A 24,657-nucleotide genomic window follows, 5' to 3' on the forward strand; every position below is an offset into this window, starting at 1 on the left:
TACTGTTTTCTGTAAGTTTTATCCCATTGAGCGGAAAATATACATAATTAGATAAATATTTCACAATTAAACTTATCTAAACTAAAACATTGGATAACATTTAAAATATAAAATAATTTGTGTAATATAGACGAGAATTTAAAAGTATATTAAAAGGTTGACAACAGTTGATTCGTCACATGATTTTTCATTTATGGTATATTAAAAGGTTGACAACAGTTGATTCGTCACATGATTTTTCATTTATGGTATATTAAAAGGTTGACAACAGTTGATACGTCACATGATTTTTCATTTATGGAGTAAAAGCAAAACAAACTTCAGAAATTCTAAAGAATAAAATCACAACATGGAAATATGAAGTTTATTTTTATATGTTATTTTTTATGTAATCCGTTAGTGTTTGATCGGGTGGTTTCATATCCTCACTTGGTAATTCGATTTCCACCAGCACGGTATCTTGTAGCTTGATGGCTGTAAAATCAAGACAGCATAAGATTTATTTTAATAAACTCGACTACGTTACATTTGTCATGGAAACACCCTTGGTGAACAAAAGTCATAACTTACTATTCCATGACAATTTCATGTATTGACAGAGCGCATATACAAGCATACGATCATACCTGAAGATAAGGATAGATAGAATGTTAAGCCTAGTTAACTAACCTTTCTTCGATGATATCAAAGTTGGTTTCTCTCAAATGAAAGCTCAAATTTCAAAGGAAATCCCTAAAATTCGAATCCACCCTAAAGCAAACCCCGAATTAAAATCAACCAATAAGCACAATGTAGGCGTGGTCACATCTTACCCTTTGAAATAATACAAGAATTAATTATATTTTTCGGGTGAGTGTGGTCATTCACGCTTAAAAGAAAAGATTTCTCGATATTGACCACGTGAGCAAAGAACAATAAGGTTAACCAATCAAAAAGTATTCTGACTGCAGAAAAATCGTTTGCGACTTAGCGTAATTTTTCCCACCACCAACTATTCTGATTTCGGTGTAGAACACAGAGTTACAAGATATTTAGAAAGGATCAAAACTACAATATATGTAAGTATAGGACCAAATATAAGCCCATGTAAAGTGTCCAGAATAACGAAATACTTAGTGGGTAAAAAAAATCCATAGTTTTATTCCGTCTTACATATGTCAAACTGAGATATTTCGTGCATCGTAGCACAAGGTAGGAAATTGTTTACCATTTTCAATTTGATACGAGAGACTTACGCTGTTTCCAATTCCAATACAACAATGGATGGAAACCAGTCTTCCATGCATGAAATGACGTCATCTTCATAGTATTTTAGCAACCCCTGTTAATATAGTAACACGAAACTGAACTAGACAAATAAAAGCAGTTACTCAAATGTGAGTATTAATAAGATTTTCAGGAAATTTTTTTAAGATTTTAGTGATCTGAATAGACCTGAAACAGAAATATTAGGATTAATTTCTTATTTTAAAGGAGGCTGATAAAAGGTTGACAAACATGAAAGTCAACCCGATAATCATTGAAATTGACTGATTCATATATATATTTTTCATTGTCCTTTTGTTGTTTTTATTGAAAGAAGCACAACATTTAAAATACATTTAAAACTTGTATAAACTTAAAAATATTAAATATAAGGAATCCAAATAGAATTAAAGAGAGCTTTAAAATGGACCCTAGTCAGTTTTAACATTATATCGCTATATTTTGACTGGGTGAGGGGGGTAATAAAAACAAACAGACGAAAGCAGAAGACAGACAGACATCATCAGAAGGCAGACCACAGCAGAAGACAGACCACAGTAGAAGACAGACAACAGCAAAAGACAGACCACAGCGGAAGACAGACAGACACAGCAGAAGACAGACAGACACAGCAGAAGACAGACAGACACAGCAGAAGACAAAGAACAAAGCAGAAGACAGAGAACAAACAGAAGACAGAGAAGACAGAGAACAAAGCAGACAGGCGGACAGATAGTACTAGACTAATATAATATACATGGTAGAAACATAACACTCCTTTTTTACATTTGACTTTAAGCTTGCTTGACCATAATGGATGTTAACAGCAGGAAATTAAAACTTCTTGCTTACATGTTGTTGATTTTCTCTGGTTGCACCACCATTATGAGTCTGTCTTTACAACCTGGGTATAATCCTGAGTTCTTAGTACCCAATGAGCAGAGCTATTTCCTAATTGATATTTTTCTTGAACTTTCAAATTCATTAGATAAGCTACCTATATATTTGCTGCAAAATATCGGACTTTTAACCCATTTAATACAAGTTATAAAGAAATAAGATTTCACTAATATTTCAAACCACCTTCATTAACAATTTAACGTCTTCTATTCTAGATTACTGGAAAACACCTTGACATTTTGTAGTGCCCAAACTTCCTCTTATAAAAGTCAGCTTTGACAGATTTCTTGTTTTAACAACAGATTGGGAAAGTCTCCAAAGGACAAGACAGAAGAATGGACAGGTGTTAAACTGAAAAAAATACTTACATCATATGCTAACTTTTTGCTTCTCAGCATGTCTCGAATTTTTTTGTCAATCAGGAGGTAATTGATTTCATCTTTTTCTACATCATCATTGCAAGTGTCCTCTAGTAAATTTGTTTAAATTAAATGCATGTAAGTCGTTAAAAATAAAATTCAAAAAGTAATGTTATTTGTACATAATGCTGTATATTCACTTTAAACAAATGAAGCTAATAGGGCAAATTCAAGGGAGAATTTAGAAATAATAATTTTTCACATGTAGTGTAATATTGCAATATCTTGATATTTCGAGTATACTATTTCGAGTAAGCACGTTAATTCGTACCGTATAATATTATGATATGACATTTGCTCTTGTGACCCCATTCTTTTCTTCGTTTTGGCATACCAGATTTAAAAAAAGGACTATGGAATCAACTTTGCCCTTGTTCCCTAAAAGGCAGTATGCCTTTCCAATCATGTCTTTTGGTAAAAAAGTCATCATTGTTTTTTTCTTTAATCATTTGCTGCATATTTTATTTCAAACGGAATTAGTTTAAAAATCTCGATTTTAGACGTACAATTTTCTGTGCAATAACATCAATAGAATTATATATCTTAAATGTGGTTATAAATGTATGTGAATCAATTCATGTTAACACTTCCTTGATTTAACTAAATCTACCATATTTGAGGTTGGAAGGGAATTGAGTAAATTCCACCACCAATTCACTTTTTTCATTACCACAACCAAAGTGTGATTTCAGTAGGGCCATAACTTGGCCATAAATTTTGCATTTTTTCAATTATAAAGGAAAATTACGTAATGCAAACAAAATTCACTAATAAACCAAAGTAATCCACTCATCAAAGGTCAGCAGTAAACACACAGACGTTAACATTTTTTATGCAAATTATTCTTTCTTTTTAATGCTATATCATATTCCCACCAATTTTCATCATCAGAGCTGAAACCAATAAAAAGTTATTTGAGGTGTTTATATCCATCCTATTCCCTGCACTCCGAAAATTTGATGGCCAAAAATAAATACATTTTAGTCAATAAATAAATAAAAAAATTGATGTATATACCTGGGGTTGTTTGCACAAGTAGTTTCTTGTTATGAAAACTGGCTAAATAATCTTCTTGTCTGTCTTCTGGTAAGTTAATAAAACATTCCCATACCTAATCAAAATTAAAAGTTAAAATTAAAGTTGTTGAAAAAAATTCAATAAAAACCTTCCCATACCTAAGAAAAATTCAAGTTGTTGCAATGTGTAAGAAAATTAATTCTTTGCAGAAGAAAAAAATTGAAGAATCTGATAAGTTTACACATAGAACTCCAATAATCATGCAAAATGACAATGGGTACATATGTTTTTGATTGGGTGTCCCTACTCTCCAGTGGAGGATTCGTATCGTATCTAGAGAAAGGATGTTGTGTGGGTAAAGGGATGACCTAAAAAAACAAGGGCTTCATCAGACACACAGGCCTTGTTTGTTATACCACTTTCTGCTTGAGTAGTGAAATTGATCCATGATAGAATCAAAGCCACCTGACCTGGAATTGTGGAATATAAGGTGCCAATAAGTATTCTAAAGAAGGGTCTAAAATGTGCACAACCTTGTGTGTAAAGTAAAGTAGTAAAGTAAAATGAAAATAAAAAGGGTGCAAATATTGATTTTTGGATAAAAAGAGAAAGAATTTAAGATTGTGAACAGAAAGCAAATTTACAAATATTAATTCCATATTTCTTTCTTATGCATTAATTATTTTGCTTAAATTATACATAATATTAAAATGTTCTGTCTTTTAAACTACCTTCATTTTTCCTTCATCAATAAAAAGCTCTGCAAAAGCGGTCATGTGATCATCAGATAGCCAATCATCAGTATTGAAATGTTCTTCTTCATTTACCATTTGTAGCAATTCACAAACTGAATCACAAAATAATTAGCATGTAATAATGCATCAATATAAATATTAGTATTGTTTGAACAGAGTTTGTAACAAAATTAAAAAACACAGGGTTTAAAAATATATACTATATATATATATATATACTTTTCACCTAACTTTTTTAAAAACATGTTTTTTTTACAAACAAAATAGTTTAAAGCCTTCTTGCAGACCTTCAAAGCCATGGATATTTCAAAGTTCCTTTCACACATTTTGTTGCTGCAACCACTAATTTGGGATGCAGTAAATATGTGATATGTGATTTTTTACAGGGCTTACAGTTTTGCTTTCTTCTTTGATGCTTTGATCCTCGTCTTCTTGCATCTAATCCAAACTCCCGAAAATCATAGCATCTGGGTTTTAATCTTTTTCTTTTGCATCTTGCTTGATGCTGAACAGCAGTATTTCCCACATCATCATAGTGGTTTAATTGGTTTTCATCTTGAGTTTCAAGTGACCTATATATAATTATAAAAATTAGAGTAAACTGGCTGCTCTTAGGTAGATTTATCTCTGTAACTCCCATCTTTTAAATTTCTAAGATGAAGCATTTTAACTTGAACACTGGAGGAAGAGTTGCTAAAAAATCCTTCCATTTGAAATCAGGGCAAAAAGAGAAAATTCTAGTAAAGGTTTACTCCAGGCTTTTTCATTTGTTAATATTCATGGCCAGCCTTTCTGCATGACTAGCTGTCTTAAAAAAGAAAAACCATCAAAAAGTATAATAATGCAACAACCAAGTCGAACTTGTCCTTGAAAACAACACAAGAGGTCTTTCGAGCTAGCTAGCTAGAAAAATTACCTACAAAATGTCAAAATTAACATCATCTGCATTTCCTAAATGCCCAGAGTAATCAATCACTCCCATCGTTACATTCAACGGTTCACTAGCACAAATTATACTGTCACTAACCACCAACACTTTTATCCTTTTATCAAAATATAATTTTTTTTGCAAAAAAAATTTATTTTACGGCTGCCATTTTGCAACGAACTGATGTAATTTTGCTTCGACCCTCCACCCAACTCCACGCCCCTCAACGGTATTGAATTCCTAAAATATATGTCACTGTCAGAGCCCCCGCCGTACGGCACATTGTGGGTGAACTACAGGTTTGTGGAACATTGGGACCAGAATTTCTTTACATTTCCCAAAAAGCGAAAACGTTAAGGGCTACAGGATTTTTATCATCGCAGTTTAAAAAACATTGCAACTTATCTGTTTACTTAATTTTGATCCTCTAAATACCAGCTTTAATCAAAGATGATTTCGATTATTTCCTACCGGGCTGCCAAAAACATTTGTAGAACAACTGATATCGCAAACTAAAAATAAGGCGTATTGATGGAGTCGTCTCAAGCAGGCATCAAGGGCAATCTTTTCAAGCAGCAATGCTTGATACATGAGGAAGGCTTTGGAAGAAGCAGTCGTCGACAAGCGCATATAAATGAAAAGGAAATCTTCATCAGCTAACTTTTGCAAAATTATCAACAAAATCTTTGAATGAGTACAGAAAAAAGACTTAGAATCCGTCAACAGGGGAACAAATTAGCTTCTGAGGACAGCATAGAAAAGCTAAAAATCTCTATGTTTGAAGACAGGGCAAACAATCATTACCATCAATCTTAAGCAGAAGATGCATTCCTCGTACTCGTAAAACTGCAAAATTCGTTTCTTGCGATGCCAGCTACAGCGGATATGGGGAATATGTTCTCCATTGAGTAAGTAATGTTTTACACCTGAAGAAAAATACACGAATGCTCTAGCATTCAAATTCGTTTTGAAATCTGTAGGCTCTCATCTTGATATAAAACGTTCTAATCGTTTCAGATAATGCCAACGTGCCGAAAGTATGTAGTAGGAGACCTCATTTGCAATTAAAATATTTTAAATTTGTTTAAACTTTAACACGTTACGACCCTGCAAGACAGCAAAATAAAACAGCTGATTTATTGTCGAACTTGTCAACTGAAGCGTTGATAATAAAACTTTGAAGTACATTAAGCTAAAAAAAATTGGTAATTTAACAATTGATCAATTCTCTAATGATTTGAATAAGAAAGTACCATAGCTAAGTGGATGACATGATACGCTACTAGCCACGCCCTTTCTATCTTTAGAGAGATAATTAGTCATGCTTGCCAAGTTACAGGAATGTTATTTGTCTGCATGTGGACTTTTATTTTATTTTTGGCCTTTGTTGTGTTAGAGACATTTTATTGTTAGGGGCTTATCTTTTCAGCTACAGCTCATGTAAATGTGTTTTTCCAGGGCTTCGCGTTACTGATAGATTATTGTGAAGACATAACTGAACACAACTCGTGTCTTTTTATTACTTTAGTCACAATTTTTTTATTTTATCATTTGTTCTACAAGCCTAAAGAAATACTTTTTTTCTAGTTTTTTTTTGCCATACAGGCATGAAAAAATTTATTCGCTGCACTGGTATAAAAGGTTGTTGAATGTACGGGCGTTACTTTGCCGTAAAATACCTGGCGCAATACGAGTTTTTCATGTGTCATATTGTGAAAAAGCGTCGTTTACGGTTTACGATGTTAACAGAGGAGTCGGAGACATAGTATCTATTAAAATTTTGCACCACAGTAAAGTCGGATTGTCAATTATACGCATACGTTCTGCCGAAAAATTAATACACAGTAAAAGTAACTTTAATATTTTTTGTCATGACTACCGCAATAACGACAGCGCAACGAATGTTGAAGAATGGTTTAAAAGATATTTAAAAGATGTCGATCATATGTTTGAAGAAGACAATATCGTTTATAATCTATCAGTTCCAATAGTCAAAAATGGACACTCTTTTTTTAGCTCGGAAGAGTGAGAGTTGTAAACCAGGGGGGTGGATAGAGCAGTCCGTGTATGCAATGCAAAATCCGGTAAAATATTAATTTCATTAACAAATATATCTTCGTGCTACAATTTTAAAAAGTTTTTAAAAAAATTACGCCACATTCACACGGTTTCTTTTAATTGCATATCGTTGCATCATATCCATAATGCATCTCGTTGCATCATACCCATAATGCATCTCGTTGCATCATACCCATAATGCATCTCGTTGCATCATACCCATAATGCAACGTTTGCATGGGTTTTATCTTTTTGAAACAGAAGTCGGGGATCACATAAAACATAAAAAGTCTGGAAACAAAGTTGTCAACTCAACCTTTTCTACTGCATAGTTTTGACGGTTTCTAAACTCAACATCGGATTCTTTGACAAAATAGTCAAAAAGACAAAAAAATCAAAAGATTATGCAAATATATAATGTATTTTTCACATTTTGTGTAACTAAACTTACATCGGTTGCATATAATATGACAAAACGATTTTTATTTAACATGTAATAATTGTAGCTTAAGTGCACAAATTTTTGATGTTCTAGATGTTCTGACCCAAATGTTTTTGTTTATGACATTTCGTGTTATTTAAAAAAAGTTTAAACTTTTTTGAGGAAGTAATATATGCATATTAACACCGAAAAAAGAGGAAAAGAATGAAAGAATGAATATATAGTGATAAACATGATATATATAGAAATAAATAGTTTTTGACCCAACTGAATTTTTGCACTCACATTCTTATGCAACCCATCTAAAATTGCTAGTCGCCTAAATTTTTACGCAAAAGTGTTAGTGCTTTTACCAAAAAGATGTATTAGTCGTGATGTATAAAATAACTATGGAAGTAAATATCAAACCCAATTGAACAACGCCCCACCCCGTGCTTCCCCCACAAAGACTAAGGAATGTTTAGCAGAAACAGTGGGGTGATTGCCACCAGAGGGGAGGGTGGCAGTGCTAATTGCTATTTTGTAAAAAAAAAAAACACCAGTTACGCTGTAGTATTTTATTAAACGCGACAGTACAAAAATACATTTGGCAAGTTTTTATTTTAAATATCATGTCCGCTGGTGGACATACTGATAAATTCCGACTAATAACAGAACTTTTAAAAATTTATTCCTACACAAAGAAGTAATTTAACGGGCAGAAAATTTCGCGATTTTGGACTGTTTTCGTGAAAGTTTATGTTTGGGAACATTCTAAATAAAAAAATAAAAAATCTAAATAAATCTAAAATAAAAAATCAATCTTACGAAGTTCATTGAATACCTGCGGCCTTCTCTCTCCTGAATGCTATGGGAACGCAACCTATTCTAAGTCACAGAATGGCGTTGGGTCTTATTTTCTAGATTTATATAATAGGGAATGTTTTTTTAACGTGAAAATAAAGAAATATGTTCGTTCGCAAAGGAATATTCCACGAAATATGGGCAAAATATGACCTCTAAGTTTATGTCCTAAAAATCGCAAAATACACCTTTCCCGAATTAGTTTTCTTTAACGTACCACTGCTATTTCTCGAGTTTTTTCAACAAAGTGTTTTTTGAAATTCTCACCTGAAACTTTATAAAATGTGAAATCTTCGGAATATGACCTTTAAGTCGAAACATTTATTTATAAAATTATAAGAACACGTTATTCAGAAAACGTGTATTTTGCGGGGGTTTCCAACCTCGTTCCCAGGGCATTTTGCCTTGTTGATGAAGTTGATCCCCTAATAACGGCTCAGGGCTACAAGACCCTGGGGACAAGGTTGTTTTTTTTTCGTCACCGCATATTTTGGCTGCGAAAGTATCTGTCTGCAACAATAGATGTAAGACAGTAGGGTATTATGCTATCTCTCCATTTTTTACAAACTGCTTCACTAAAGGACGAATACTACTGACATTGTCAAACGCTTTTAGCAATAGTACAGCTATTTTTATAAATCAGAATTTTGAATTTTGAAACGTTACGATATAAATCATAATACAAAAATCTAATGTTGAAAATCTAAATACAAGCGTCACTGTTTGTTTACATAGAAATGCAATTGTCAGCATCTCCTTTTTTTCATCTGTCGCCTCCAAAATGGGTTTTCCGGTCATCATAATCATCAAAGATTGTTGTTTTGTTCAAAAGAAGTTTCAATTCTATCCAATCCTTCGAATTTTTTTTCTGTCCTTGAAATTTGTTACTGGATTATCTTCTACCAATCACAGGAGATGGGGATCTTCGACCCAATCCCAATAATGATTGTTTCTACAAAAATATTACAAAAGCACTTTTTAAATGTGAATAACAATAAAAACGTTTATTGAATCTACATTATACTTATATCTTTTCACCCGAATCTTTATTTCTTTTAATTTTAGATTAAAAGGTCCATATAGTCACATGGCTTAAATAAAGTGACACCGCTTTGTATAGTTAAAAAAAATTTCAGAACGTAAACTTTAAACGAGTTTACGCACTTTAGCTTACGTAAAGCTGTGGGCTAATATTTTAGGAAAACGCAGGAAACCAAAAGTGTGGTAAAAAAAGTAACCCTACTTGAAGTTCATACTTGCTTAAACGTTCGAGCCGTTTAGCTGCTATTATACCCTGTATCCTGGCTTCTACCCGGCCCTGTAACTAAAAGACTCAGGGTTCCATTAAACGTAGCCCTGTTTCCAAAATATCTAGGGATCAATGATACGTGGTCCTGCATCTAAGAGACAAAGGGCTTTATAATACACGGCCCTGTATCCATGAGACGCATGGTTTGATAATATGTCACCCTGTATCTAGGAGACATAGGGTTTCAGAATACGGGGCCCTGTTTCCAAGAGAGGTAGGGTTTAATAATACGCGATACGTGCCTGCATCTTTTACTTTTGTTATAAATTTTGTTATAAATTTGAAAAAAATAATCAAAAGAAAAAACAGTGAAAGCATAAATTTTAGTTTGTTTTTTATCAAAAGATAATTTGAAAAATTTAGTCTCCCGGAATTGTACTAATTTATACTAGTAAGTTCAATTTTTCTTACCGATGGACTCAACTTAATTCTTCCACGAGCATCGAAATTAAGACTTCCATAAATCAGTAGGGCCAAATCTTTTCGGCGTGCGTCCATAGCTATGCTTAACGCTGTACTACCCTCCTAAAACAAAATATAAATTTGACAATTAATCTCTAAAACGACATAAATAGCTCTTATCATTCTTAGTTACACTTACATTGTCTTCTATAGTTGCATCACAACCAGGATGCGCCAACAACGCTTTTACAATGTTTATGTTTCCGTGTTCACACGAGCACATCAATGCAGTAGAACCTTCCTGTAAGTAAAATAAATTTTGAACGCAACAACTTAAACCAGTAGTATTATCAGGACTGAAGAACAGTCTATTATAGTATTTAGGGCCAACTAAAAAACTATCTGTTGAAATATAAAATAATACTAAGCTTGCACAGAACATATAAGCACTGTTTATTGGTAAGTATCTCCATTCTTTGCTGACAAACTACAGAGAAATATGTGAAAATCTTACGTCATCGATAGCATTGACATCACAACCAGCATCTAACAAAAGATCGACTGTACCAAGATTACCTCTGGAAACAGCCAACATAAGAGGTGTTTGTCCAGTCTAAAAAAAGATTATACAAAATTTGCAATCATAAACGTTTTTCTTCTATTCCGCGCGGTCTTTAAATTAGACAATACTCCTTAAATAAGTTTTTCACGGTCTGTTAAATAGTAACATTGTTCTGCGCAGACTGTAACATAGTAAATACTGTTTTGTGCGGTCTGTGAAATAGTAAATATAATTCTGCGTGGTCTGCAAAATAGCAAATATTGTTCTGCGCAGAATGTAAAATAATATTTTGCGTGGTCTGCAACATAGTAAACACTGATTTAAGCGCTATATCAAATAACAAATATAGTTTTGCGCTCTTTGTAAAATAATAAACATAGCTTTGCAAACTCTTTAAATTAATAATAAATACTGATTTCAGTGGTCTGTAAAATAATAGTTATTGTTTTGGGCAGTCTGTGATATTTGTATCAGCTGGTGATCAGCTACACTGACCAAAAACTTCACTAAACCGAGCGTATTTATCCGAAAGCGTGATAACTAAAAATGCGAAAAAATAAAGAAATAATAAAAACGCCTACGTCAGCAGATTCTTTGTTGATGTCACCCATACGAAGTAGCCGCTGCATGACGTATTTATCGTTCTTTTTCTCAAAACCAGCTAACGCAGCAAGCATAATGGGCGAATAGCCAGCCTGTTTAAAAGGATTATAAAAACATTATTATTAAACAATATTATTAAAAATATTGCAATTATTTCAGCCAATATAGCCTCTTCAGTTCCTATTGGTACCGCTGTCAACAAGGGTCGTGCAAAGGGAATCCTGGTGTATTTAAAGTTTCCAGTTGAGATACCAAGGTTGTGCAAGCACAGCAATCGCTTAACTAGCCAACCACCTCAATTCTTTTCTAACATTTTTTAGTCTCTAGCACGACTCAGTCAGAATTTGAACACCTTTATCGTACACTCTATCGTTAGGTTATTCATTAAGGATAAGTTTAGACAAAACTCGGATATAATGTTTATCGGATTTATTTCATACATTTTATCAGAAGCCTGAGTTACAGCTAGAGAAAATATTAAGAAGGATTTCATTTTGGCAATCTTACACATTTTTGGACATGTAAAACATAGCTTAAAGTGACGCTTCCGGGACGTTGCATAATCTTAAATATATACAGCTTTCTCTATGTGAATACCATAATAGTAAAAAAAATCGAAACAGTGTCGTAACGATAGTTGTTACCTGATTCACAAGATCAACTGCGCATTCACCAGAATCCAATAATATGCTGACCACAGCATAATTTTTGTACGTCAACGCGTAGTGAAGAGCAGTATTGCCCTAAAATAATATTAATTTTCATAATCCTCGTAACATATTATTTGCGAATTTCCGCGCAAAAAAGTTTTTGCGTGAAATGTCACATATTATATCGAGGGGATTTTTTCAAAACGTGTAGTATCAGAGATTTTTTGTCATATATATATGGAAAGAGAATTCCAAGCATGCCACCGACCCATAAATAACATTTTTGTTTGGATAACATTACGTCAAGTTCAATAGCTGACAAACATGCTGTTCCCTTTTTTTTTACTGAAAATATTTTGATATAAAAACCACAAAACTGCGCAACCACAACACAACAGCATTTTGTTTTATAACGTTTTATAACGTTTGTCTGTGAAAACAATATAAAGACTTCTCGTTTCCTGTTTGATGTAAACAAAAAAATCACTGGCAAAACAAATGATCACTTGAAATAGCAATATCATATAGTTTGTTTTACCGAGAAAGAAAGATTCAGGACACGTTGCAAAATCGTAGGTTTTTTACACAATCAAAGATTTCCTTGCAAAATCTTGTTTCTGGAGAAACAAGTTTTACTTTGAAGGAATATTAAAAGTAAAAAGCAGTAATAAAAAGAGTTTATATGTTGCTACGAAATAAACCCCTAAACAAAACGTTTATGATACAGAAGTTTCAGGACACACTATTTTTATACTACTAATTATATAGTCACATACCAAGGTTAGTCCTAAAAGAACAAAAACACAGCTACCTACCTCATCATCAGTAAGATTAATGATGGTTTCCATCAGCTCAGGAATTCTTTGATGAAACAGATCAATGTAACTTTTCACCACTGAAGCATTTGCTCTTCGTCTTTTTACTGTTTTGAACCATAATGTCTGGATGATACCCATGTATTTCAACTAAAGAGAAGATGGTTAATTTCTTATTACCACATTAAAACTTGCAATTAACAATAAAAACTGGCAATCCAATGTAGTAATGACTGGAAATAATCTTAAGGTTTCATATATATTACTTCCAACGCAAAAGTGTTTTTTCATTCCCTAGAATCAATATTGTAGAGAATGGAAAAACACTTTCTTGTCTGATGAAATAAAAAATTGTCACAAAACTTGAATGACAAGGCTCTAACAGAAGGGAGGGGGAGGGGTGTAGGGGTGAGGTCCAAAAATTTTTGCTAAAGTAAAAGTTCTGTTTGTTCATACATTGACGAAAAAAGCTGAGAAAGCCATTTTTCAGGAAGCTAGAGAAAATTTAAAATACGTCAAGGCGTCAAGAATTGTACCGCCTCATGCAGATAATAGAAGCATAAGGAATTTTTTAATTTTTCCTCTGAATTCGGAAGTGTCGGAACACTAAATATGCAAGCCAAGATATATAATATATTTATGCATCCGTTGAAAGATTGTTTTAATTTTCTTGGAGAAAAAATAATATTCGCAAGACAAAATTTTGCCAATTTACAGAAAATTATATTGTATCAGAAAATCCCTGCAATTAATAATAACTATTTTTTTCGTCGTTTGCAGTGACATCCATCATATTGAATTCACACTGTTGTTTGCAACATCTGCTTTGGCTTAACATTCAGGCGATTTTTAAAAGTGTCCACACTCATAGCAATGATGCAAACAAGAAACTGACCAAACGTACTCACCATTTGTTGTTGCTTCAAAGGTTTCTCACCACTGAAATGCTGATGTAACATCTGACAAGCTTCAATGACATCATTACGGCCACTAAAAACAGTAAACTACAAACATCATTTTTCTCTTCACTCAGTACCTTACTTATTTGCTAATTCCATTTACTGACCTTCCACTTGTATCTTCATCATCATCTGAGACAACAGCATGATATTCATCACTTATCGGGCTATCCAAGCTACTATCTTTGTGCGAGTATATTCCAGAATCCTCAGTATCAAGATCAAAGTGTAAATTTTTGGATGCTGTGGAACGCTTCATACCACAAGAGACGCTTTGCATGCTTTCTCTCATTGCTTGTAAACTTTCCTCTAAGTTTGAATCATTCAAGTCCACTTTGTTTCCACAATAATGACACAAAACTGCTTGTTGTTGCACTTGCGGCTTTTGGTTTAAAATATTTAAATCAAAGTTAAACATGGTTTCATTCTTTGACTCTTTACAGTTTTCGCATGACGCATCGTTAACGTCTTCATCACCACAGCCAACTGAAACAGCATTATTTATCAAAAAATCTCCAACGCTTTTGTCAAGCAAGTCACCTTTGTTTGTGCATGTGTCACAAAGTAAATCATCTACTCTAGAATCACCACTGGCAACATCCACTATTTTTAGGTGCATACATTTGTCACACAAAAGATCATCGATCTTATGGTCACTCACACCAACTGATACCTGCTTTAAATTCTCACATTTATCACAACAGACATCTAAAATAGAATGTTCACCTACACCTATGGAATTACATTGTGGTTTGATACAGTTACAAAGTTTGTCAGAGACACAACATGGCTCGTTGTTTTCATATAAACCAACTCCAACAGAACGAACTTGTTTGTTTACACATTTATCACAAAGTACGTCATATATGCTCTTATCACCAACTCCAATTGATATAGTTTCGTTTACAATGTAGCACGAAGTACCAATGTCAGCAGTTGTAATAGGTTCAGTATCTGTTGAAACGTCTTGAACAATAGGAACATTATTTATTGATTTGTCAGAAGTTATACACTCTGCATTATTCTCCCCACATGCAAAATCGCAATAAATTGGAGCACATTGAACTGTGCGTGATTTCATACGAGACAATGAACAACCAGCCGAAGTTGATTCATCAGAGTATTCTAGCAACACTTGTGTATCTTTTTCTAATGTTTCCTTTACAGTAATTTGTGTTTCTTGGTCTGAACATTTCACTTCCACCATGTTATCACCTACACCAGTGTCTACAACATCTTTATATGCAATCCCAACCATTACCTCTTGTGAAAACATGTCCGGCTGCATAGATTGAGTGGAACTGGAAACTTGAGTTGGTGAAAACTGTGTAAATGCAGTCATTGAAACCACATCAGCAATACTATCTCCAGTTGCAGCATCAAGATATCTTGGTGTATAAGTTTCAGTGGAGCAGTCTCTGCGAGGATACTGTATATCGTACTGACATGAAAATTCACTGCTTTTTACTGCATCTTGTGTGGCGCATTCAACATGCTTTAAATGAGCAATTCCATCACCAACACCTATGGATCTTTGCTTCATGACATTTGTTGATGTTCCTTGATGAACTATTTCGGTGAAAATTTCCAGATGCTTCTGCACACTCGCGTCTTTCATCTTTTTATTGGAGCAAGTTTCTCCAGCTTCATAAGATTTATAAATATTGTTATCAGGTGGAGCAGATTGAACCACTATTATCTCTTCTGCATTACATATCTCATCGCTTATTTGTGTTGAATTAATTTTTTGTTCTGAAATTAAACATTCATTTGTGTGACGCTTTTGTTCCAACATGGCAGCCAATTGACGTTTTTCTTCCTGGAGAACAGCAAGTTTTACATGCAAAGACGACATCCTCTTTGAATCTTCTTCTACCTGTTTCAACTTATGCAGCAAAGGAGATATCTTCATGTGAAGTTCATTTATAATGTTCTCAGAATTTGTTGATAGAATAGGTTGAAGGAACTGACTTGTAGGTGAATCAGGTCTTCTATCACAAAGCTTTTGTATATCAGAAGATCTAATTTCAATTCCATTTGGGGGTGTTTTAGTTGACTCTCTTAGTGTTTCTTCGAATTCATGTAAAGGACTATCGTACCCAGGTGAACAGTTTAAATCTGATAAAACAGCTTGTGCAATTACATCTTCAGGTATGTGGAGAAAACTACCATCGCTTGTTATGCTACCATCGATGTCACTATTTAGGGATGAAAGACTCTCCGTTCGACGAATTTCTAAATAATCTTTATAATGGCGATGATCTGATATTTTTATTTCTGGTCGTTTTGGACGTTTTTTTACACAAGGCGTACTCCGTCCTGATGATGCAGAAGACGTGTTTACTGGTGTACTATCTGTTGATGAATATGCAATATTAGATGGCAAAGTTATACTATCAAATGAACTCTGACTTTGAGATACTCCATCTTCACTGGTGCTGTCGTTTCCCAAGTGACTATCATTCTCCTTAAAAAAGAATTAAGAAATTTGTAGCAACTAATTAGAGATTTGGACAAACATGTCACAATTAGAAATGTGTCCATATTTTGTTGCAAAATACTTCGGGAAGTTTCAATTAAATTTCAACTTGCCATAGTGCATTTTTTACAGCAGTGACAGTTATGCCCCAAATCAAGATGGCAGCAAGGTGAGTGGACATGTTGTTTATCGTATATTTATATGGCTTCTCAAGTTTTACGGTTAGAAAAAAGTGGCGTATGTTACATCAGATGGATTTAGCATTACCCTTTAAAAAACGAAATGGCAAAGGCAAGTTGTTTATACATCCAAGTTTTCATCCATTTTTACAAACCAAAAGTGTTACATGAGATTGTTGAAGAAAAGTTTGTTACTGTTGTTATTGTTAGCTAGTGGTGATATTGAGACATGTCCCAGATGGCAAAAATTGGCTAACTTAATGCGAGAAAGAGGTTTTGGAGGTTTGTTTCACAACATAGCAAATTTTACAACTCTGTTTTTAGGAAGAATCTACAGCGAACTCCTCATTGAACTTCGTCAAACTGAACACATAGTTCTCCTTCAGGTAGTTAGTAACTGATTATTTTAAATTGTGATTTTTGTGTAATTGTTAACTTGTGGTTAACAGGACACATGTTACTGAAGGTTTTATCCTGTGTAAAATTTGTAATAATAATAATAATAATTATTGAAATATCCATGATAGTTTTTTTAAAAATGCTGCATAGTGATCACCAAAAAAATCTTTAAAAATTCTATGATCTCAGATGCCTAGAAACAGGTCTCCCAATGTTCATTTATCATAGCATCGATGACAGATTTTGACTCAATATTACTGTTTTTTAAACTCACCTACGTGTGAGCATACCTAATCTTCTTAATTCTATTAACATATGCTTTATTGTTGCATGCTTGACAAATAAAATAAAAAATACATACGCAATGAATCAATTTTAACCTGATTTTGTCTGGTAAGTTTCAAGAAATGAATATAACAGCTAGATAAGGGATAATTAAAAAGTCATAAAAAATCAATGCTTTATTGGAAAGTCAACCTGTGTTAATAATTGGGAGTTGTTTGTCCAAAATAAAATAAAAAAAGTGATGTGCCTTGGATGTGCCTAAGAACATCATATTTTGGGGTTCAAAATTATGTTTATTGTGTGCTTATATCATCATAATCAATGCATCATAATCAACTAGGAAAGACAACTAGATAGTATGTTCATTGAAAATTGTCTGTTGGGTCCGAAATTAAGTTTACGATGCTACAAATATAACACAAACATTCAGAATTTTTTTTAATGTAGATTTTTATTTCCCACAAAGGATAATGGCTTTTTGCCATAGTTAAAATTTAAAATTTATCCCCGCAATATTGAATTTTTCAATATATACAATAAAACTATAGAATTAAACGTGATGTGTCAAAATGCCAAAGTTTAAAGATTCCAAAGTACTTGAGTATATATATATACTTTTTAGTATATATACTTCTACTTAATTCTTATTTTTTTTATGAAAGTAAAGATTTAAAAATATTTAATATAAAGATATAACAAACCTTGTGGTTTCCATCAACATTTATGTGATCATAGCTTACATAAAATAGTTTGGATTTTCTGTTTTTTTTCTTACGCTCTCGTACAGCTTTTTCTGAATTTTGATCAACATTTATATTCAAAGGATCAGAATGAACGTTGAGTACATATCCACTTTGAATGGAACCATCATCATTGTTAACATCCAAGTAATCACAACTGACGTAAAATAATTTGGATTTTCGATTTAATTTTTTACGTTCAGAATTTTCTCTTCTTTTGACAACATGTGAAGTACTCATTGCAGAATACTCTGACGAAATGTTAAAGTCTTTTTTCTACTTAATAAAATATGTAATTGAATGTAATAGCTAATTAATTTTTAAAATGATATCTTTAAAAATTGACAATAAAGTTAATTAACTAATTACAACACCATACTTTTTTTTTACAATCCAAATATTTTATTAAGTCAATTTGTCCTTGGATACAGCACTTATATAATTAAATAAATCTGTATTTTCATTATGTTTTCGCCATAAATGAACAACAAACTTACGGCCAATATATCATTCTCATTTTTATCTTTGACTTTAATAAAACATAGCTAAGAATATCTTTGTGAGTCACAACGTTAAGAAAACATTAATTCATTTTTCTTCTGTACGAGAAAAATGACAATCCCTCTTTTTATCCTTTATATGTGATAAAAAAATGAGAATATTAAGGAGTTACAAAGCTAAACAAAAAACTGTGAAAGACGGTGTTATTTATTTCCTAGTTATTGACATTAGAAAGGCTTACAGTCTCTGTAAATTGTTTACAAGAAAAACAAATCTTTAAAAGAAGTGTTTGTTAAGCTATGTAACAGGAGAACACCTAGATTCTTTAAGCTTCTCTGTTAGTGACAATAACAAAAAAAAAACATAAACAAACAGAGACAAGTCAGAACAATTATTGTTTAATTCTTTTTTATATATAGGTCGCTTTCTACAAGATTGAAGCCACTACTACGCAGGAACTATATGGCAAAAAAATGAAATTAATTGTACATATTAACCAATCTTGTAAACTACGACGAAGTGTTTATATTTATAACTAAACTAGCAAGCAACAGTAAGAAGTGTATGAGTAGACGAGAACGGAGCCATTTTATTTTGGCTATATAGCTACCTACTACCATACAAGATCCAACATGCATCAAAAATTTTACATGGCAAATGTTTACCTGCAACTGTTGCGATCTTGTTGAAGTTATTAATATTGAATATCAAAACAAAAGATGACACTGATAAACACACGTGGATATCTCGTCAGCCATATTTGTTTACATTTTGCCCAGCCTTTAATTTCGGAAACTTTTAATCCGAAGGGAGGAAAGGTGCGCCTTAAGTTAACGACTGCGTACCCAGATTTCCCTGTCTGATCGGGACAGACGCAAACAAAAGGTGCCTGGTGTTTAGTTGCACCAAAAAAAAATTTAATAATCTCTTAAATTACACAAGACAAGAAACATCAGACAGGCATCTTCACCTTCGCTTGCGAAATTATAAGCTATGAAAGGAACAAATCACCCTCGTCTCCAGGGTTTTTTATCAAAGTCAAAAACCCTGGGGACGAGGGTGGATACAAATCTACTTATTACTAACCGTCAAAGAGTAAAAGCCCTAGGATTAAAGTTGCGTGATAATATAATTGAAATTGAAACCTTATTCATTAACACAAGAAAGCTATAATCAAGGTCGTTGAAGAAAAAAAGCGACAGTCACTACCTTTATATTTTTATCTTTATTTTGAAGGAACCCTCGACGATGGGCGTTCCTTAGAAGATAAATTGCTTCCAATAAACTTCCATCAAGTTGACCAGCTTTCTCTAGATCTCGTAAACTTTGCTCCCAGTCCTCTTGAAGCGTATCATTATCGGCTTGCTTGCGTAACTCATAGCAACCTTCTGATAAATTATTCTCTGAATAAACCTTCTGCTGTTGATTGTAGCGTTTTAATTTTGCCTGTATAAGTTCATACAAGTTTTCGTAGGTTCCTGTTTTTGATTCGTTTTTAGATTTTAATTTCTCAGAAAATACAGCTTTCAAATTTTGCGCCGACGATGAACGTGGCTGGCTGTTATACTGTAACCGTTTCTTATTGTGACGCTGATTCATATTCGACGACGACATGCTCGTTAAAGTCGAGGAATTGTATCGCCGACATTGCGACGGTGTGTAATAGGTGTCCAACTCGGTTTGTTCTGTGTTGGGGATGGTCGGCTGACTATGTGTACGTCTTAGCTTTTTCTGATCCCTGTTCTCATACTGAATGCTAAATAATTTGCTTGCAGAAATTTTTCTGACATGTTGCACTTTCGACGTGTCGTCACTTTCTGACGGTTTTCGAAGGTTTGTAAAATCTTGGACTCGACCAGCGCTCAAAACATTCATATTAATTTCACAACTTCGTCAGAACATCTAGAAAAATAGTAAGAATTGCTCACTAAATACATGTACTCATTTTCTTCTTCAATTACACTAGAAAGAACTGAAGTGTGTTAACATCGCCCTTCCACACAAAGTTACAACTAAGACATATGCGCTTGTTCCAGTAAGAAAAAAATTAACCCGTGAAGGAGTGTGCAGTTTTTTTTGTCAACTCTTTTTATTTGTTTCTTCACAAGAAAGAGAATAAAGTTATGTTTACATTAAAAAATCGTTGTGTAAACTAGCCCTTATTTTTTCATACAAAATAATCAACACAAAAACACCATAGTTTGTTTTCAAAAAACTTAAAATCTCGTTACTTTCTTCTGCAAAGCCTGTATCAACCTGATTTTGTGGCCACTCGCTGATCCACCAACGTTGGTAGAAGTGGAAAGATAATTTTATTCTTGTTTGTATGCCTATTTAAATCCTCGTCCCAAGGGTCTTTTCAACCCCTCAGCCGTTACGGAGCAGCAAACAATGAAATTGATCAAAAAGGCAAAATGCCCTGCGAAAGAGGTTGGGGTGTCGTGTGATTGATTTCGGTTTTTTCTGATTTTGAAATAAATGTGCATTATTCGAAATTTTTAAATACGAGAATAAGACTTCTCGTCTCAGAGCTCTTTTTAAAATAAACCTGCTCAAAAATAAGTTTATTTTGAGGTTTTATATCTCCGGGGACGAAAATGAAAATGAGACACATACGCAACCTCGTCCCCAGGGCATCTTGTATCTTTTCTGACCGCGGGACGACGATACGAGGTTGACGCATACGATATATATTTAAAACAGCTACAGGACCTGCGTTCGAAGTTGATATCGTGATTCCGGGAAAAAAGTCCTGGGAACGAGATTAGTACTTCGCCGTCTTTGGCAACGGTATGCAGGTATAACGATAACCTTAAAAACGAGGCAGGCGTTGCTAAAAATGTTAAAACCAAACTACTTTAAAAATAGCTTATCCGACAAAATAAAAATTTTGCTCAATGAATAAATTTTGTCCAACGAAAATTTTAATAAGGCAGAAGTTAATAAGGCAAGTCTAATTAAAAATATGATCAAAGAAGAAAAGTAGTTGCAATTCCAGACGCAATACAGAGAGTAAAATTTTAAAATTCGTTCAATAAGCAATTATAGACAGTTACTGCAACCTCGTCCCCAGGGGCTTTTGTCTTTTTGTCATAGCCGTCAAGTAAGCGCTAGGAGCTTTGACATAGGCAACAAACCCTGGGAACGAGGTTGCAGTTTCTGTGAAAGCCATACACCACGAACTTGTTAATAGTCGCAAACAGACTTAGGACTTTGGCTGTTAGAATGTTTGGTTAGTTTAAATTCTTAACCATATCAATTTTTGCTGACATCGGCATGCCCTTTTTTACCATTTTGCGGACCTTAACAAGCCGTCGCATGGATTGTTCCGTATTAAGGACATGAACCAGTAGCGCATTTTCAACGTTTCTTACTTCGCCTATACATCTACAAGCATGCTGTCTTTAGCTTAAAGACAAATTAATTTTTTATTCTGCAGCTGCCACTTTTAGCAAGGCAATTCTGATGGGCTACTTCGATAACTAGCAAAAATTGGCTTTACCATAGATTATGTCCAGAACCCTAGATTGCAGCTTTCACAAAATATATCATTTTCATCTAATTTTTGCATGCAGAAAAGGAAACCGTTTTAAATTTCTAAATTTATTTCGAAATTGATAACTTTAAGAACTAAGGTTGTGGTGCGAAAACTTAAAATTTCAAGAACGATGCACGTATTTGTTGAGATAATACTGTGCACGTTATTTGCTTTTCTTCGACGTAGGGAGGAAATCTAAAATCCTTTAAAACATGAAATTGTTAAGCTAAGAGGCCTGAGTAATTTTTTAACATTTAATTTTTATTAACCAAAGTAAACTAATATTTAATAGCGTAGTTATCGTTTACTCTGCCCCGACCCCCAAGTGCCAGGATTAAGTCATGTTTTGGCTTAGAACCCTAGTGGATGTGGAAGGGGGAGGGGGTAACCGACAAGTACAGTCTAAGAATTTGCAAAATGGATCTAAGAGCACTCAATACACCTAAATTATTGCAAATAAGAGCGATTCATCTATTTTGATCTCACGACACGTAATGGTGGTTTGTATAACCGCCTTACGCGTTCCATCCTCATATCAATAATTGCTATAGGTCCTGGGATCGAGGTTGGAGACTCATAATTTAAGAAATTTTTGGTGCTGGCTCTTTCTGGATTTGGAATAAAAAAATCTGATGTTGCTCGCATTGATATAATACAGATGACGTTTTCCTGATCGGTACTAGTATAGACTTGAAAAAGTTTTAAAAACATAGCAAGAGATATACACATTAAAGCTGCATCTAAAAACTACAACGACTTACAAAATCTACGGCAGCCAACAACATTGTGAAATAAAGTTCTACCAAGCGACTTTATCATTCAGAATTAAAAAAATCATACTCATTCAGATAAAAATCATAACCCACATTTTTTTTATCTTTCTTCATCGCTCTAACATATCCTTCACGGATGTCATTATAACAAAATTTTATCTGTTAACAGTAATTAAAATAAATTACCCCCTGATACATATTAAAACAATTCTAACAAAACAGCTATTAAAAATGATGTAAGGTAGAAGTTGTATTGTTGGTGTTTTTTACAACAGTGTATTCACATGGTTATAACTCTCATGTGTGCAGTTTTATTCTTTGAACGGTTTAAATTTTTTCACACTCGTCTAATATCTTCGAATACAAGGTTACTGTACCTTAGAGTACGGGGGTGCTGTAAATAAAGCTGATAGTACATTCTATTAAATCTTTCTTATTATGTTTTTGAATAGAACATAATTACAATGCTTGACTCTTAATTAATGTTTACTTTAAACCGACCATGCCTAGAGATAATAACACGTACCCATATTGAGAACTTTAGCAAAGACGTCTGTATTGAGAATGAACCATTTTGCGTTTATTACTGCTTGCATCTTCACATTGCAAATATGACATCTGTGAGACAAATCGTCACCCTTTTCGCCGCGTTTCATAAAGGCTCGTTGTCAAAAAAGATCAAAGGGCAATATGTCAACTACATTAAGTCAAAGCGATACCATGTGTCACAACAAAGCTTGTATAAGGATGTCAAATTCGAGAAAAAAATAAAGTAGTTAACCGTAGTTATTAGAATATCGAAATTTTAACCAGGCTAGTTTCTTATTATTATTTCTCTATTGTTTTAAACAATAGATCTATTGTTTAAAACAATAGATCTATTGTTTAAAACAATAGATCTATTGTTTAAAACAAAAGATCTATTGTCTTCAGCCTGAAGTCTCAGCTTGATATTTGTTAGCATAAGACAAAGCGCGAAATGTATTTGACTTTCACTCTGGTCCATCCAACTAATCAAATTTGTGGGTAAGGAAAAATTACGGAGTACTGGAGACAAAGTAGCCACATAGTCTGGTTAACAATTTTAAAAGTAGAGAATTTAAAGCGAAAACGTCTAAGTTAAGGTTCGTTCCTTTTTCTAAATAAATACCGTCTTTCCTGCTTTCTTTACATAAGAAAAGCATTTTTATTTTATGTGACACAACCTCGATTCCAAGGCCCGTTGTCTCTTTTTATATATCTAAGACCTCTGAGGAAGAAATAAGACAGTGAATCGACTTGTCAATAAGCTCAGCGCTGGTAATAGACAAGGAGCATTGGTTACGAGGTTAGTTGCGACATAATCGACCTCATAAATCAAACATTTCAGAGCAGAGGATTAGATTCTACGATCTTTCTGACATGAAGCACGAACACTATTTTACAAAGCAAACAGTCAATTAGGAGGGGGGAAAGAGTAACAGCCGCCACCCCCAAAAAAATCGAACACACAAAAAGGTCCACTTTAGACTAAAAGCGGTTGTTTCATCGACAATTTATTGATGCAATTTCGTCTTTCAATGCAATCTCTTACTAGAGTGCAACATTTGGAGTGAATTTTAGTCAACCTAGAGTGTTTAAATTTCAAAATGTTCCCCTCAGTAGTTAATATGAAAAATGGCTCATAAATTGAAAATCTCATCCTTCCAAATGAAAAACTGGTAGCTGCGCTACTGCTTTAGAAAACAGATGATCCTAGCCTTCATAAACAGGTTAAGAACAAGCAGTACATAGCAAACAATAATGGGTAATGTTTGATGTTAAGAAGTCTCCTCTCAACACTCAATTACAAGTAAAGACAGGATTTGCTTGCGTCA

The 24,657-nt window shown here is 33.6% G+C and overlaps 2 protein-coding genes across 6 annotated transcripts; both read right to left on the bottom strand.

Annotated features, from left to right (window-relative positions):
• On the bottom strand, positions 1 to 5,901 carry LOC130629551 (uncharacterized). Of its 3 annotated transcripts, none has more exons than XM_057442805.1 (8): positions 5,253 to 5,899; positions 4,730 to 4,908; positions 4,313 to 4,428; positions 3,582 to 3,675; positions 2,514 to 2,614; positions 1,236 to 1,321; positions 571 to 626; positions 1 to 474 (listed from the first exon to the last, which is right to left on the bottom strand). In XM_057442805.1, the coding sequence occupies exons 1-8, from the start codon at positions 5,282 to 5,284 to the stop codon at positions 371 to 373; spliced, it is 768 nt and encodes a 255-aa protein (XP_057298788.1). In that variant the 5' UTR covers positions 5,285 to 5,899; the 3' UTR covers positions 1 to 370. The 3 variants fall into 3 exon arrangements, with proteins under 3 accessions (XP_057298788.1, XP_057298787.1, XP_057298786.1); XM_057442804.1 differs by having other exon boundaries at positions 5,257 to 5,870; XM_057442803.1 differs by having other exon boundaries at positions 4,730 to 5,901.
• A 2,405-nt stretch (positions 5,902 to 8,306) lies between these two features.
• Positions 8,307 to 22,950, bottom strand: LOC130629553 (uncharacterized). Of its 3 annotated transcripts, none has more exons than XM_057442807.1 (11): positions 22,869 to 22,950; positions 19,700 to 20,392; positions 14,015 to 16,374; positions 13,857 to 13,938; positions 12,949 to 13,098; positions 12,128 to 12,226; positions 11,462 to 11,575; positions 10,833 to 10,931; positions 10,518 to 10,619; positions 10,328 to 10,441; positions 8,307 to 9,559 (listed from the first exon to the last, which is right to left on the bottom strand). In XM_057442807.1, the coding sequence occupies exons 2-11, from the start codon at positions 20,363 to 20,365 to the stop codon at positions 9,500 to 9,502; spliced, it is 3,846 nt and encodes a 1,281-aa protein (XP_057298790.1). In that variant the 5' UTR covers positions 20,366 to 20,392; positions 22,869 to 22,950; the 3' UTR covers positions 8,307 to 9,499. The 3 variants fall into 3 exon arrangements, with proteins under 3 accessions (XP_057298790.1, XP_057298789.1, XP_057298791.1); XM_057442806.1 differs by having other exon boundaries at positions 22,790 to 22,950; XM_057442808.1 differs by lacking the exons at positions 19,700 to 20,392; positions 22,869 to 22,950 and adding an exon at positions 17,951 to 18,628.
• Between the last annotated feature and the right edge of the window lie 1,707 nt (positions 22,951 to 24,657).

The sequence above is a fragment of the Hydractinia symbiolongicarpus genome, chromosome 2 (assembly GCF_029227915.1).
Source record: "Hydractinia symbiolongicarpus strain clone_291-10 chromosome 2, HSymV2.1, whole genome shotgun sequence".
NCBI lineage: Eukaryota > Metazoa > Cnidaria > Hydrozoa > Anthoathecata > Hydractiniidae > Hydractinia > Hydractinia symbiolongicarpus.

Coding starts and splice junctions, on each gene's coding strand:
- LOC130629551 (XM_057442803.1), bottom strand. CDS start 4,976: ATGGGAGTTACAGAGATAAATCTACCTAAGAGCAGCCAGTTTACTCTA. Junction 3,676..4,312: donor TTGATGAAGGAAAAATGAAG/GTAGTTTAAAAG, acceptor AATTTTGATTAG/GTATGGGAATGTTTTATTAA. Junction 1,322..2,513: donor GCAAAAAGTTAGCATATGAT/GTAAGTATTTTT, acceptor CTATATTAACAG/GGGTTGCTAAAATACTATGA.
- LOC130629553 (XM_057442807.1), bottom strand. CDS start 20,365: ATGAATGTTTTGAGCGCTGGTCGAGTCCAAGATTTTACAAACCTTCGA. Junction 16,375..19,699: donor ATAAAGATAAAAATATAAAG/GTAGTGACTGTC, acceptor TTCTTTTTTAAG/GAGAATGATAGTCACTTGGG. Junction 10,932..11,461: donor TCAACAAAGAATCTGCTGAC/GTAGGCGTTTTT, acceptor ATCTTTTTTTAG/ACTGGACAAACACCTCTTAT.